Source organism: Mytilus trossulus, chromosome 2 (genome assembly GCF_036588685.1).
Source record: "Mytilus trossulus isolate FHL-02 chromosome 2, PNRI_Mtr1.1.1.hap1, whole genome shotgun sequence".
NCBI lineage: Eukaryota > Metazoa > Mollusca > Bivalvia > Mytilida > Mytilidae > Mytilus > Mytilus trossulus.
The window spans coordinates 7,449,163-7,465,516 of NC_086374.1; the positions used below are offsets into that span (position 1 = coordinate 7,449,163).

The following is a 16,354-nucleotide window of genomic DNA, read 5'->3' on the forward strand; positions in this document are numbered from 1 at the left end:
TGAAGCTCAGAATAGGCCGGGATCCCAGACTATTTTTATTTGGCGCCATGGAATCCGCAAGGAAACTTGTCACAGAACTCGTGGATAACGAAGCGAGATGACCCGGCTTGCCAATCAGTTACAAAACAGATCTAACCGTACGAGTCCTGTCACTAGTCTGGCCAATTTTGCATTCCACAGTGGGAGTTGGAAGGCAAAGGGAGGGAAATCCCCTAGAAGCAAATCCTTCAAGATGAGGTACTTTTCTTGATTATGATATAAAATATAATTCTAAGCTAAATGATCAGTTATGTCCGTATACTCTACGAGGTACATGTACCTATTTGGATTGGACGGTGTGTTTATGGGCGATGCAGGGCGTGACGTCCATACTGCTACGTCGTCCATAGGATGTATCGTCCATACATTGAAAGATGCATCGACCATAGCCTTAGCTGCGGAACCGTATCTCTTAGGTCCTTATGTTATGCTTTGACTATTTGCGGACCATAGAAATAGGAAAAATCCGTAGCTCTATGGTCCGCAAATAGTCAAAAAATAACATAAGGACCTAAGAGCTACAGTTCCGCAGCTACCATAGCCTATGACAAAATCGTCCATACTTTGTGAAGTCCATCGTTTTTTTTTTTCGGAAATAAATTAATGGTAAATATAACTTGTAAATGTATAGTTCGAGATTACTCTGACGTCCAACGGCTGTTTTGCCAGACAAACTGGGGCCGTGGGACGTCCGCGCTCGTCCCATATCAAAAAGTGGATATTTGCCCATCCAAAATAGATGCGCTGCTTCGTCGCTTCTGGTGTCAACTAACGGCCTTGGAATTATATAAAATACTTGGAAAATACCAAAGCTTGAGTGTGGGAATTCATGTACTCAGACACATTCTTACCTTTTTAATGCAAAAATTCAATGGGAACCAAATTTTTTTCAACTTAAATTTGCATGGGACATTGACTGTTTTATTAAGGACCATTCAATGTTTATCTGAGAGATGGGCCTGTGATCATGAGGAAGGGCAAATACATTCAATTTATTGCTGTACACAAATGTATATATTTGGCAGGGCAAAATCATTATTTACTAAGAATAGTGTTGGGGCAGGAACTTTTTCTGTTAATGATAATCATATGCTGTTAATGGGGGACTCAACCTCATTTTTGTCTCGCCTGTGACGAAAGTCACAGAAAGTGAGACATAGGTATTACTATCCGGCGGCAGCTGCGTAAACTATTTGTATATAGATAAAGCTTTATATTTCAGAAGGTTGAAGACCTGTATGCATCATACTTTGTATGCAGATACCTTATGTTACGAAGTTTCTGTCTGTCATATGTTCAATGTCCTTGACCTCATTTTCATGGTTCAGCGACTGCTTGAAAAAATTTTATAGTATTTTTGTTTTGTAAATTTCTCACTTTTGAGTAATGGGATACATGTAACTATAATTGGTATATTGGTTCCTTGCAATGTAAACATGTCCTTCAGACAGGGTTCACCTGACCTCAGCCTCATTTCATGGATCAGTGATTAAGGTTAAAGTTACATGATTAGGTCTGTTTCTCAGATACTACAAGCAGTAGGTCCGCTATTATGTGGTGTATGGAATGATTGTAAGGGATAAATGTCAGTCTGGCAGGTGTCATTTGTCCTTGACCTCATTTTCATCGTTCAATGGTTAAAGGTAAGTTTTTGAGTTTTGGTTTGTTTTTCTAATACTATAAGCAATAGGTCAACTATGTTTGGTGTATGGAATAATTGTAAGGTGTACATGTCTGTTTGGCAGGGTTCTTCTGACCTTGACCTCATTTTCATGGTTCATTGATCAGTGTTAAGTTTTCCTGTTTGTCTGCTTCTTCGATACAATATGCAATAAGGTCAAGTATATTTGATGCATGGATTGATTGTAAGGTGAACATGTATGTCTGCCTTGGTTTATATGACCTTGACCTCATTTCCATGGATCATTGATAATATAAAGTGTATGTGATACTTGTAACCAATCATGGTTAGTAAAACTTGCGAGACATTTCAGCGTGTACACTCTTGTTATTCATCATGTCCATTTGGGACAATAACTATTTCAGCAATTTTTTGTAACAATATTTGTTTCTTATCAAATAAGGCTTAAATTCCATTTGTATTTAACTTAAATTATCATATCTGATGTAAAGTAAGCACAATGATTTGTATTGAGTATGTAACAATCTTAAGATTAAAAAAAAATGACAATTTCTAACATTGACAATCATGATTTACTGAAAACAATTATATAATTTGCCTTTTTTCAACACGGTAGATCTCCAAACTAATTAGAATTTGGCATTTTGTAAGAACAGTATAGACATGACATAATGGCCCAATTTTATGAATAATCTTGGGTCATTTTAAAAAAGATATACATGTAGAATCTCTCGAAGTTGACTATTGGTATCTCAATTTATTCCCAACTGAAGATTCTTATTTTTTTCTAAAGCATAAACTTTGACACTGATAAATTTACATGAAAAACAGATTTAACAATTTTGTAAGAACAGTATACAAGGTAGATACCTGTCAAGTTTTATGACAATCCCAGATGATTTGAAACAGTTAAAGGAAGTTTTTAAAGTCAAGTACATGAATTTAATCCCAACTGAAAAAACTATTTTTTTTCACATATATTGATTATAAAGTTTATAACATTTGAGAGCAAAAAATCTTAATAAAAATAAAATTTGCCATTTTTAAGAACAGTACCTAATGAAATAGCTTTAAAGTGTTATGAAATTGAAGAAAATCCCACTTGATTTGAAAAAGTTATGGTCATTTTCTGTCGTAATTAAATGTATGGCAAGCCGTTCTCATCAAAACTATGTTTAAGCCAATATTCCAAAATTTTTTAGACAGACTAAATAAACTGGAAAACACACACTGAGAATTGATAATCACACTTAGATGTGAGTATTATTAGAACTTTAATATTTTTAAATTAAAAGCTACAAATAACGTTTCATGGGAGCAAATTGCAAATCAACTGACACACATGGCCACATACTGGGGAAAAATCTGTCCGTATTTTATTTCAGATCCTAAAATTAAGAAAGGAAAAATTATTCTTATAGAGATCAGCAATATTACAGAGCCATCAGAATTAGGTTGAGGAAAAAATGAAAAGAAACTTTCTTTATTGGCAATACATTTTTGTAAGTAATGGTAATCCACCTCATGCTTATGAATTAGGAGGGTTTGATTTTAAACATATTTTGATTTTGATAAATTTAAATAAAATATTCATCGATCAAGACCTGTTTATTTCCTCTTTAGGGTTAATGCCCTGGTGTTCAAATTTCTGGCGTTGTTTGGATATGTTTTTAGAGATGGCAGTTATACATTTATATCTAAAAAAGGTTAGTGTTAACCTGGAATGTGATTTTTTTAACTTAAAAGTTCAAATTATCAAAATGCCTGAAAATTTAAAGAACTAATTAATTTTATACCTGAATAAAAATGCAATATTTGTGGATTAAGTAGTCCTGTAATGTTGTCTTTTGTGCCAAAGATGTAGTAAGGGGACTATTTTATCATAGCTGGAATGAAGAATATACAAGTGACATTTCATTTACAGTAAGAAGTCAAAAGGTGTGTTCATGAAGGAGGTGGTTCTTCTGGCAGGGCCTAATTCAAGCCTACCAAAACAAAGCAGAAAAGAAAAACTCCACCAAAATGGCCATGTTATGGCAGCTATGATATTTGAAAAAGACTGGGAAGAGGAGGAAGTGATGGCATCATTCTACTCAGCCTTCAGTTTCCTTCCACAAACAGTAAAGTGAGTATACATCATGTACATGTAGAAAGTCTCCCATTACTGGACCTTGTTATTAAGCTATGTTTATAAAGTCACTGAGTTAGATATAGTTGTCATGAGGTCCATTTTGTCGGGGTTGATACCAAAAGAATCATTATCACCATTTACTATAAATAGAAACTTATTTCGATTCCATAATACATATGTATATATATATAGGATATGAACCAAACTTTCACAGGAGATACATGTATGTCCCTAGATACATAAAAGTTGAATGCACATAATATTGATAATAAGGAACATGAATTATTATTTAGATATACTTATACAAATCATTGAAAATAAACTAAATTTGATCCATGTACATTGAAGGAGACAATTATGGCAAGCCGTTCTCGTCAAAACTATGTTTTACCCATTTTTTGAAAAATTTACACACTGAGATTAAAAAACTTAAAAACACACACTGAGATATTAAAATAACGTACTGAGAAATTAAAATTACTCACTGAAAATTTAAATTACACACTGAGATTTCAAAAATACACACTGAGAATTGAAAATTACCCACTGAGATTTGTGCGCATAAAATGTGCGCAAAAATCTCAGTGTGTAATTTTCAATTCTCAGTGTGTGTTTTTCAGTTTATTTCATCTCAGTGTGTAATTTTAAATTCTCAGTGTGTAATTTTTAATTCTCAGTACGTAATTTTAATTTCTCAGTGTGTGTTTTTAAGTTTTTTTAATAAGTTTTTTAATCTCAGTGTGTTTTTTTTTAAATCTCAGTGTGTAAATTTCTCGAAAAATGGCTTAAACATAGTTTTGATGAGAACAGCGTGCTATAGACAATCATCATGAATCCTATTGCGAAATTGGATACAGTTGTTAATACTGGAAATATGTTTTACAGAAACTTAGAAGTTCCACTGTAGAGATTAGTCTTTATCTGTCCCTTGAGCAAAGGGCCAGGGGACAGCACTAGTCAGTCTAGTCGGCCTGGAGTCAGAATTATGTGTCTGGGTAGGCCAAGGGTGACATGTCTTCCTGCAAACTGTTACCTTATGGGCTAGCATGTTAAAGATCCGGCTTGTACAAAGCAGGGTCAGTATCACTAGAAAAACCAAATAGCTAGAACGCCGCCAAAAAAGTCTAGAAATAGACTAAACATCTAAAAACTAGTCATTTACCACTTTATTCATATTATTAGCTTTCATACTCTAATTTTTGCCCTTTCCATAATTTTTAGCCTATACGTTCAGCACTTTAGAACTTTTTTGTTATCCCTCTCATAATCTCAGATAATAGTGACCCTTTAGCAATGTTTAGTAATCAGAGATGGGTCCGATTACTTTCAATGTAATTGATTAAATTACAATTACTTTGTCATTTGTACGATTATATTAAATTAATGATTACATCATTTCTGAAAGTATCTGATTAAATTAATGATTACATTGGCAAAGAAATCATGATTACATCTGATTACAATGAATTTAAAAACAAAACATTTTGAATGATGTGGATGAATAAACGTTTAATATAACTATAGCATTTTTGAGAACGTATTTTATTTGGTTCAATTATAAAATAATAACTTCAAATTAAACGTCATCTATTTAAATAAACACCAAATTTCACTACATATATATACATTACATTTTATCACCAATGTTTTCTAAATTATTTTGAATTAAATTCAATTAAGATATATCATAATCAAGAGTTTTTTTGTTTGTCTTCTGACCTCTTTCATAATTTATATGTATTCCAAGTTGCAGTTTATGGAAGTTTAAATATGGATGAAATAAAGTTACGTTTGTACCAGTTAAAACTATGTTAAATTTTAATAGAAATGTTTAATCAAATTGTAAACAATATGTTTTAAAGTACTAAAAACCATTGCATTTTACACATCCAGTCCAAATACAAAAAAAAGTTTAAACAACATATTTGTCCAACTTTTAATTTAGTTTGTGCTAATTAGATAAATTTTCATGTCTGATTTATCTTTTATCATATATATTTCCCTACAGCTATACTCAATTGGTAATTGCAATAAAAACAAACCTTAATTAGTCTCCTACCTGTCAATTCAAAGTTGAAAAAAATCACAAATATTAACAAAAGATTATAATTCAGGGTTAAAGAAAAGTATTACTTGAATATATAACAGTTATAATCAAATATTAATATGAAGATCATTATAAAACGATGACTATACATGTATGTACAATATCTTTTACCAAGATAAAAGGTATATAATTGTATTATATGTCTCTGCTTAGGCTAATGATGACTTTTCAATACTGTAACAGTTTATTTTTTACTGAAGTAGACAAGCTTAAAGTAACCAAACCATTTTAGTATGTTAAAAATTTATCAAATATGAACAAAGAGGTTCATTTAATGACCAAAAACACAATTTTAGATTTTTTTCATTGTAATCAGAATGTAATCAAAAAGTAATCATGATTACAGGGTAATTTGAAAAGTAATTGATTAAATTATATTACATGTAATCAGATTTTTGGCTGATTAATGATTACACTGATTACTTGAAAAATTGTAATCAATTACAGCTGATTAACGATTACAATTACAATTACCCCAAGTCTGTTAGTAATTTACTTTTAATTATTAAGAGCTTGTGAACGTTGTTCTAATGTTACATTAGTATTACAATGTTTTTTTATGAATGTGTATTCATTTTACTGATTTTAAATTAAAAACAGGATTTTGAAATTTATTAGTATAAAATTTTGTACATAAACGACAATGCATCATAAAGCCTTCCTCTAAAGGCTGATTGGTATTAAAAAAAACTTTTGGTAATTTGACTAATTTCTATACTATCAGAATAATGTAATAAAAGACAACCAAGCTTAAAAGAAAATTGATTGCAACAGAGAAATATGTTTCATCAACATAAACCCAGGAGATAAACATTTCGGGAATCGTGGTTTATTTTGAATTTAGTCCTAAAAGACTAATATTGACTTTTAACCTTCAATATATCATTACTTCAATACTAAAACATGCAAATGTAATGTTTTTGATCAGGTAGGGGCGGGTTTTTATAGTAATGTCTTCTTAAAATTTCAATTGACCAGTATTTACCGCTGACATGGTCAATAGTATTGACTGTTTTTTTGGCCAACCATGAGAGGAATATTTCTATTGATTTTGAGGTGACAGAAGGTCAGGTCATGGTCATGACTTTATAAATATTAAATTAACCAAGTTCTAACATTGCACTCACAAAAAGGTTTTAATATGAGGTTAGCTGATCAGAGGTGTCAACTTGTACTTCACTTGAGGATTTGCGATCCCTCTTAGATTTTCTAAAAGTTAAGCCAATAATGAAGCTTTTAAATGACTTAATAAATGCATATCATAAAAAAAAATCCATATGATATTTATCCTTTGCACAGGGATATTAAAGACAATAACAGAAATAATCATATAATTTATAAATTTCAGACTTGAAATCATGTTACCTTGCGGTAATTCCTTGGTTAAGCCCCATATTAGTGGAGGGAATATGGATGGCCAGATTATACACCAGATTTTCTGTAGGAAGACTATTTATTTACAACCGTCGAAGCAACTTCTTGAGGTAAGTTTACTTAATTCATTTGTTCATGTACCTCAGCTGAGGTCAAGATAAGGATAGGGTCTTTTGGGTACTTCACTCCTCTTTTCCATTCAATTGGGTTCTGCAGTTTTATTTTTAGCTCACCTGACCCATCTTCTAGAGAACCACTGAATGGGTTCAAACCATTTAATTTAACAAGGTCCAGGTCAGATGAACCATGCCAGGCAGACAGGTACAGCATGTACCTGTCTGCCTGGCATGTATTCTTTTGATCTAATACTATATGCCTTAGGTCAACTATATTTGGTGTATGGAAATATTTTATGATCTTTATGTCAGTAGCGCAGGTTTCTTTTGACCATGACCTCATTTTCACGGTGTATTGCACAGTGTTAAGTTTTTGTGTTTTGGTCTATTTTTCTTAAACTATAAGTAATAGGTCAGCTATATATGTTGTATAGAAGCATTGTTCGCTGTACATGTCTGCCTGGTATGGTTCATCTGACCTTGACCTCATTTTCAAGGTTCATTGGTTTTTGTTTAGTTATCTTGGTTAATGTTAAGTTTATGAGACAGTTGTAATAAATTAAAGCTTTATACTTAGGACAGAGATGGGGTCGATTACTTTAAAATTTAATCGATTGAATTACAATTACTTTGCTAATAAAATGTAATCGATTACATTACAATTACACCCTATTTCATATGTAATCAATTACATTAGATTACTTTTCTTTATTGTAATCATGATTACTTTAGATTACTTATGATTACATTGTATATTGCTATATCAAAGTTTTTTCATAACTTTTTATCCGCTTATTTTGGTGATTTTTTTTAAAAGCCTTAATTTATTCATCTTTTAAAAGAATTTATAGACAAGACAGTTACAGTTACAGTGTAACATGTGTATTTAAATTTGATAAAATAGCTATAGACAAGTGTCCTTTCTCTATGTAAAAGATGTAACTTTATTTTTAACTACAAATTGTTACCAACTTAATTACTTACTAATTAACAAAAAAAAACTGAAAATAAGGAAAAATGAATTAAGTATAGTTTTATTGTCTGTTGGGACATAATTGACACATCCATTAATGTTTTTACAGGTGTTAATCACTACTTCAATTTTTCAAACAAACAATGGGGGGGCTTGGGTATTAAAATTTTATTGTCTTAATAACGATATAAATAAAGTTAAAAGTGGTTGATTGTCATTATTTGTTTGAAAATTTTTAATACTTGATCTAATTGAAATTAATATAATTATTGTCAGGTGAAAACACAAAACAGTTTTGTAACTTAGGAAAGATTATACATTTCTCTTTATATTAAGCAACAGTTTATTGTATTGATGAAACTTCTGACGTCACCTATTGTTTACTTTGCATATTGTTTGCAATATTTATGCCATATGTATACACTGTACATGTACAAAATATACTTGTTTATACTGGTGAGCCTTAAGGCTATTAAAGTTAATAAAGAAGAAAAATAAGAAAGCACATAATATACACGAATATATGGAAAATAAAATTCATTCAATTTTGTCAATAAATGAAACCTGGTTTTAACTTCCATTTTGAATTAAGTGGACTTATATATTTATGCCGACCATCAAAGTCAAATAGGAACTAAATGTTTTCTGCATTTGAATTTCAATGTATTTATGTAAAAATATTGGGTAAACTAATATGAAATTGGAGTTAATATCAAAAGTTTTCAATCAAGGAAAACAAATGCTTTCAAGGCATATTCTTGTATCATAAGAGCTCAATTTCACAAAGAAATATTGGACAGTAAATTTCTTTTTGTAAACTGTTAAAACAAAATAAAACACTTGGTTATACAAATTTGTTATATAGATGATCACATTAAACAAGGTCCCATCATTGTGATTACTAGTTTCATGATTTTTCATTCAAGCTTTACATTTTCTTATTTTCATCTTGTCTATCAAAAACTATTTTCATATTTATACAAGATTTGTAATCATCAAGTAATCTTATGAATGTAATCTTAAAGTAATTTAAAAGTAATCATGATTACACCTGTTTTTTGCCATGTAATTGATTACATTACGATTACTTGTAATCAGAAATGACATGATTACTGATTACATAGGATTACACTGCAAAATGTAATCAATTACAGCTGATTACGATTACTGATTACGATTACCCCATGCCTGACTTAGGACTATCAACATAATATCAATGATTAGTATAGAAGGCGAGACATTTCAGCATGTGCACTCTTGTTGGTTATTATCTTGAATAATATTATAGATAGAGATAAAATGTAGACAGCAATAATGTTCAGCAAAGTAAAATTTACAAATAAGTCAACACGACCAAAATGGTCATTTGACCCCTTTAGGAGTTATTGCCCTTTATAGTCAATTTTAAACCATTTTTTGTAAATCTTAGTTATCTTTTATAAAAATCTTCTCCTCTGGTTATTATCTTGAATATGATTATAGATAGATTTAAACTGTAAACAGCAATAATATTCAGCAAAGTAAGATCCACAAATAAGTCAACATGACCATAAAAGTGAGTTGACCCCTTTAAGGAGTTTTTGCCCTTTATAGTCAATTTTTATACGACCCCAAACATTTTTTGGGATTGTATATTGGTATGATGTTGTCTGCGTCGTCGTCGTCTGAAGACACATTGATTTCCAGATAATAACTAGTTTAAGTGAATAGATTTTCATGACATTTTTTCAGAAGATTCAATACCCCAAAAGGAAGGTTGGGATTGATTTTGGGGATGTAGGTCCCAACCGATTAGGAATTAGGGGCCGAAAAGGGGCCCAAAACTAGCATTTTTCTAGGTGTAGGAGAATAACTTGTAGAAGTATTTCAATTGCTCTAAAATCATACAGCAATGTTTAAAACCACAAGTAGACGGTTTGGATTCATTTTAGGGGTTATGGAGCCAAAGTTTAGGAATTAAGGGCCAAAAAGGGGTCAAAACAAGCTTTTTACTAGTTTCAAGACAATAACTTATTTTTAATTGTATGGATCTCTCTGAAATTGTGCCACAGTGTACCATATAACAAAGGGGAGGCTGGGATTAAGTTTTGGGTTAATTGCCCAAAATATGTAGGAATTAGGGGCCAAAAAGAAGCATGTTTCTAGTTTCCAAACAATCATGAAAATAACTTGCGTTAAAGTGTATGGATCTCTCTGAAATTGTACTACAAGGTTCAAAACTGCAATGGAAAGCATGGGATTGAGTTTAAGGGTTATTGCTCCAAGGGTGGTTCAAAAAGTTTTTTGGGGGGGATTTTTTGTTTACCATTTTTTGAATGGCTTCCTTTTTTTTCAAAGAAGTTTCAAGAAGAAATATTCAATTGCACAGTATTGTGCACAAGATTTGTTAGATCTTTGACCACATTAATTTTGTGACAAAAACCTTTATTATGTCAAAATTTTGATCACAATCCAAATTCAGACAGAATCAAGCTTGAATATTATGACCAAATTTGCCCCAACTATTCAGGGTTCAACCACTGGGGTCGTATAAAGCTGGGCCCTGCGGAGCACCTGGTTAATAATTTTGTAAATTTTAACAAAATTTTTTCCTCTGTAACTAATGGGCCAAGCTCATTATCAATTGAGATAATTGTAAGAAGCAAGAATGTTCAGTAAAGTAAGATCTACAAACACATGATCACCATCACCAAAACACAATTTTACATGAATCCATCTGTGTCTTTTGTTTAATATGCACATAGTTTTTTTGAACTAGCTGTCAGATAACTGAGAGTACTCTCAGATCTGTTAATTGTGTCTTTTTGTGTCGGGATGTATAACTATAAGTACCCGGCCACGTTCACTTATATTTTTGTCCATCTGATGAGTTAAGCCTTTTTCAACTGTTTTTTATTGTTCGTTCTTCTGTTGTACTGTTATACCACTGTCCCAGGTTAGGGGGAGGGTTGGGATCCTGCTAACATGTTTAACCCCGCCACATTATTTATGTATGTGCCTGTCCCAAGTCAGGAGCCTGTAATTCAGTGGTTGTCGTTTGTTTATGTGTTACATGTACATATTTGTTTTTCGTTCATTTTTTTACATAAATAAGGACATTAGTTTTCTCGTTTGAATTGTTTTACAATGTCTTATTGGGGCCTTTTATATCTGACTATGCGGTATGGGCTTTGCTCATTGTTGAAGGTCATACGGTGACCTACAGTTGTTAATGTTTGTGTCATTTTGGTCTTTTGTGGATAGTTGTCTCATTGGCAATCATACCATATCTTCTTTTTAACCGGATTTTTGTGACAAAAATGTCGGTTATTGATTTGGGGATGTGCGGCGGGCGGGCGGCAATCAAATGTTGTCCGTGCATTAACTCATGAACTGTTCAACCAAAGCTTTTAAAATTTTAATATGTTGTTACTGACAACTAAATGAAGGTCAACTATTTTTTAAATCTTCTCCTGTGAAACTACTAGGTCAAATACTAACAAACCTTTACTGAATGTTCCTCTGGGTTTGAGTTTATAAATTGTATCAGGTGATTGGATCCATCAACAAACATGGCCCCGGTTGCTAAAATAGAACATGGGGTCAAATCCAGTTTTTGGGTTATATCTCGAAAAATAAAGTTCTTAGACCGCATTCATTCTGTGTCAGAAACCTATGTTGTGTCAACTATTTAATCACAATCCAAATTCAGAACTGTATCAAGCTTAAATGTTGTGTCTATACTTGTCTCAACTGGTCAGGGTTCGACCTCTGTGGTCGTATAAAGCTGCGCCCTGCAGAGTATCTGGTTCTGTCTTTCTTAGTTTTTTTGGCAGAAACTGACAAATAGAAACATAAAATGGCATTTTCAAACATGTATTAAATTGTACTTTAAACATAAATTATATAATCAATCACTTGCTCTTAAGAAGGGTGCAGGTTGGGTATCTGTGAGCACTAAATCACCTTATTCTAGTTTTTATTACATTTCTTTTAGGAAGATGATACATGTACTGTAGAAAAAGAGACATTGGATCTTCCAGATTTGCATCCACCAAAAAAACGTCAAGATACATGTTCAAAGGAACAAAAGACAATGGATCTTCCAGATTTGCATCCTCCAAAAAAACGTCAAGATACATGTTCAAAGGAACAAAAGACAATGGATCTTCCAGATTTGCATCCTCCAAAAAAACATCTCAAGTAAATAATTAATTTGCTTTTTTTTTTCTTTAGTTAGGTCATGTAAGCTGGTGTCATTACATTGTGTCTGCTGTCCTTTTATTCACATTGTTATCTTTTCAAGAATCATTTGACCGTATTTAACAAACCTGTTGTAAAAGGTATGGTAAGGCCAAAAAAAAAAAGTTTCAATTCATTCTAATAAGTGGTTATGGAGGAGTTGCAGATTCAAAGTGAAACATATTGTACCAGACGAAAGAACAGAAGGATGGACTTCCCCATCACTATATATACCTCTGCTTTTAAAAGGGGGGTATAATAAGGCCAGGGTTTTTTAATTTGTTGGTTTACGGATTTTCCCCATGAAAAAGTCGGGTCGGTAGGTCGGGAAAAAAAATTAAAAAAAATATCTTTCAAGACAGAAAAATATGCAAATAAATATATATTTCACCTTTCTGACAATATGTTTGTTATGCTATTTTGTATTGCTCAGCTGTCATAAACATCGCATGACATTCTAATAATTTTCCGTACAAAAAGGGGGGATGCACGGAAAAGACGAAATTAAATTGTCATTTCACAAACAAGAAAAACAGATTCGCGTAGCTCTTTATCAACTCCAGAAAACTTGTTGAAGTATGATCTTCAAGCACGAAAACTGATTAAGAAAAAAATGTAAAAACGTCGTACGAAAATAAGTTTCAACACACGTGTCAAAAACGAAATAGACTCGTCCACTGGAAAAACGAGAATATCGGGTTAATCTGTTGTCATGCATTCCCGTTTTTTTATCCAACATGTCCAAATAGACGATATTTTTTTATTATCTATAAAACAAAAAAATTCAAAATGATTATCTAATATTCAGTACTTTAACTTGATGTCTTCCACCTGTGTACATTTGGACAAGTCTATTTCTATCAGATGATGCATATTACGGACTGATTACAAATACGGGAAACGAACTCATTGTGTAGTTGGTTTTAAACACAGGTTTCGTTTCGCAAAATTATTTGCGCAAACGACATTTCAAGGTCATTTATAATTTATTTGTCAATTGTTAGAAACGTAAACTGGAAGTTTTATTTTTTCACTACAGAAAGTGTTATCAATTTTGTTAGTGATTAAAGCATTTCATTTCATAAAAAAAAGATTGTTTAATTATTTTTCAGGGATAATGCATTTGTTAAGGTCGGCGGGAATAAAAAAGCATGAAAGTCAATTTTATTTTTATTCTGAAAATCGGCAAAATCGGGTCGGCGGATCCGTAAACCAACAAATTAAAAAATTCTGGCCTAATGACAAATGCTATAATGTCACAAGCTATCATCTATAAGGTTTCCATAAGCTATCGTCTATAGGGTAGACATTTTACCAACCAAGGGTCGCAGTTATTCATTCAATTCTTTTTGTGTAATATGATCCAGAAATCAGTGAAAAATGTTATACCACGAATATAATGATTTCACAGTATTGTTGAAGCCTTCATAGCAAATAAAGAACAAAAAATCTAAACACTGTTCCTATACTTGACTCATGTACTGTATACTATGTGCAATGTTTTTATGTGTTTATTCATGTATATCTCTGAAATTTTTAAATATAAAACTGATATAATTAGAATTTTTTTAATTTAGGCCAAACTATGAAGGAACTGAGAGCATGTCATTTAAGGATAGCAGACCTAATATAAGTGACAGAACAGATGCATGTAATATTACACAACTTGATGATCTTTACATGAAAATGGTGTATGTATTCTTAATATTAACAGTCTTTCTGTATTGCTTTTTCATTTCATTTCCAATTTCAAAAAAGTCATTAACAGATGGATATTATCTGGGTGATTTCTTGTAATTTATGAAATTCCTTCTTGTGAAAAATGTTTCAAACAATCTTTAGCAAAAATACACATAATAAAACAATGCACCAGATAATACAGCACAAATCTCATTGTGTAATTTTAAGTTCCATCTTTATGGCAAGCCGTTCTCGTCAAAACTATGTTTAAACCCTTTTTTCGACAAAAATACACACTGAGATTTAAAAACCCAAAATAACACACTGAGAAATCGAAATTACACACTGAGATTTAAAAAAATAAAAAACACACACTGAGAATTCAAAATTACACACTGAGATTTTAAAAAGACACACTGAGATGAAATAAATTGAAAAACACACACTGAAAATTGTTAATTACACACTGAGATTTCAAAAATACACACTGAGATTAATATGCAAATTTCTAATGAATATTCATGAGATGAATAATTCAACAGATTAATATCTTGATCTCAAGAACTCTTGTCATTATAATGAAATGCGATTCCTTCAACCAACATTCGTATTAAATTTCAAGACTTAACATCGCTCATATTCATAAGTTTGTTGCCTATAATTCAATGTAATTCAGATCATTACTACTACCAGTAATTAAACATGGGTCCCTTTTCAAAAGTCTTCCAACAGTTTCCTTGATTTTGCTAGTTCATCTTTTATATTTTTGTTACGTTTATATGCTATAATAGACACTTGGGTAAAAATTTCACTGCATTCTTTTTGCAGATTGTTCCAATGTTTTCTTATAATTTTAATAAAGTTTTTCACCATTTGGTTGTATTTTGTAATAAGAGTAAGTGGGTATTTTTCTTGTTCTTGTATTTCTAAAGTTTTTTTTATTAATAATTTGGAACCAAATCGAAGGACTAACGAGTTCTGTCCCCTTGTTGTTTTAAGCTTGTAATAGATTCAGATTAAGTATGCTAATTAGATATGTGCGCATAAAAAGCTCAAATATGAAAATCTCAGTGTGTAATTTTAAATTCTCAGTGTGTAATTTTAAATTCTCAGTGTGTAATTTCAAATTCTCAGTGTGTGTTTTCAGTTTATTTATTCTCAGTGTCTCTTTTTGAAATCTCAGTGTGTAATTTTCAATTCTCAGTGTATAATATTCAATTCTCAGTGTGCATTTTTCATTTTTGTAATCTCAGTGCGTCTTTATGAAATCTCAGTGTGTAATTTTTAATTCTCAGTGTGTAATTTTCAATTCTCTGTGTGTAATTTTCAATTCTCAGTGTGTAATTTTAAATTCTCAGTGTGTAATTTCAAATTCTCAGTGTGTGTTTTCAGTTTATTTATTCTCAGTGTCTCTTTTTGAAATCTCAGTGTGTAATTTTCAATTCTCAGTGTATAATATTCAATTCTCAGTGTGCATTTTTCATTTTTGTAATCTCAGTGCGTCTTTATGAAATCTCAGTGTGTAATTTTTAATTCTCAGTGTGTAATTTTCAATTCTCAGTGTGTAATTTCAATTCTCAGTGTGTAATTTTCAATTCTCAGTGTGCGTATTGAAGTTTTAAATCTCAGTGTGCTTTTTTGTAATTCTCAGTGTGTAAATTTTTCGAAAAATGGTTTAAACATAGTTTTGACGAGAACGGCTTGCCATTCATCTTAGTAAATTTAATCTCCAGTGAATTTTGGCATCCATCTGTAACTTTGTACATTTTATTCTTTTTCCTCTAACCACTTGGCCAAATGAAAGTGAATTTAAGCCATTTTTCTCGAGCCTTTGACTTTAGTAGAAAAAGCAAGACATAGCGATCCTACATTCCGTCGTCAGCGTCCACAAATATTCACTCTGTGGTTAAAGTTTTTAAAATTTTAATAACTTTCTTAAACTATTCTGGATTTCTACCAAACTTGGACAGAAGCTTGTTCATGATCATAAGATAGTACATGTATCTAGAAGTAAATTTTGTAAAAACAAAATTCCCTTTTTTCAGTATTTGACTTAAAAATAGACTTAGTT

The 16,354-nt window shown here is 31.5% G+C and overlaps 1 protein-coding gene across 1 annotated transcript; it reads left to right on the plus strand.

The window, feature by feature from the left end:
• Positions 1–97: 97 nt before the first annotated feature.
• LOC134704812 (uncharacterized) lies at positions 98–12,568 on the plus strand. Its single transcript, XM_063563595.1, has 4 exons — positions 98–237; positions 3,606–3,806; positions 7,268–7,403; positions 12,359–12,568. Exons 1-4 carry the CDS (start codon positions 98–100, stop codon positions 12,566–12,568), a joined length of 687 nt encoding a protein of 228 aa, XP_063419665.1.
• Positions 12,569–16,354: the final 3,786 nt, after the last annotated feature.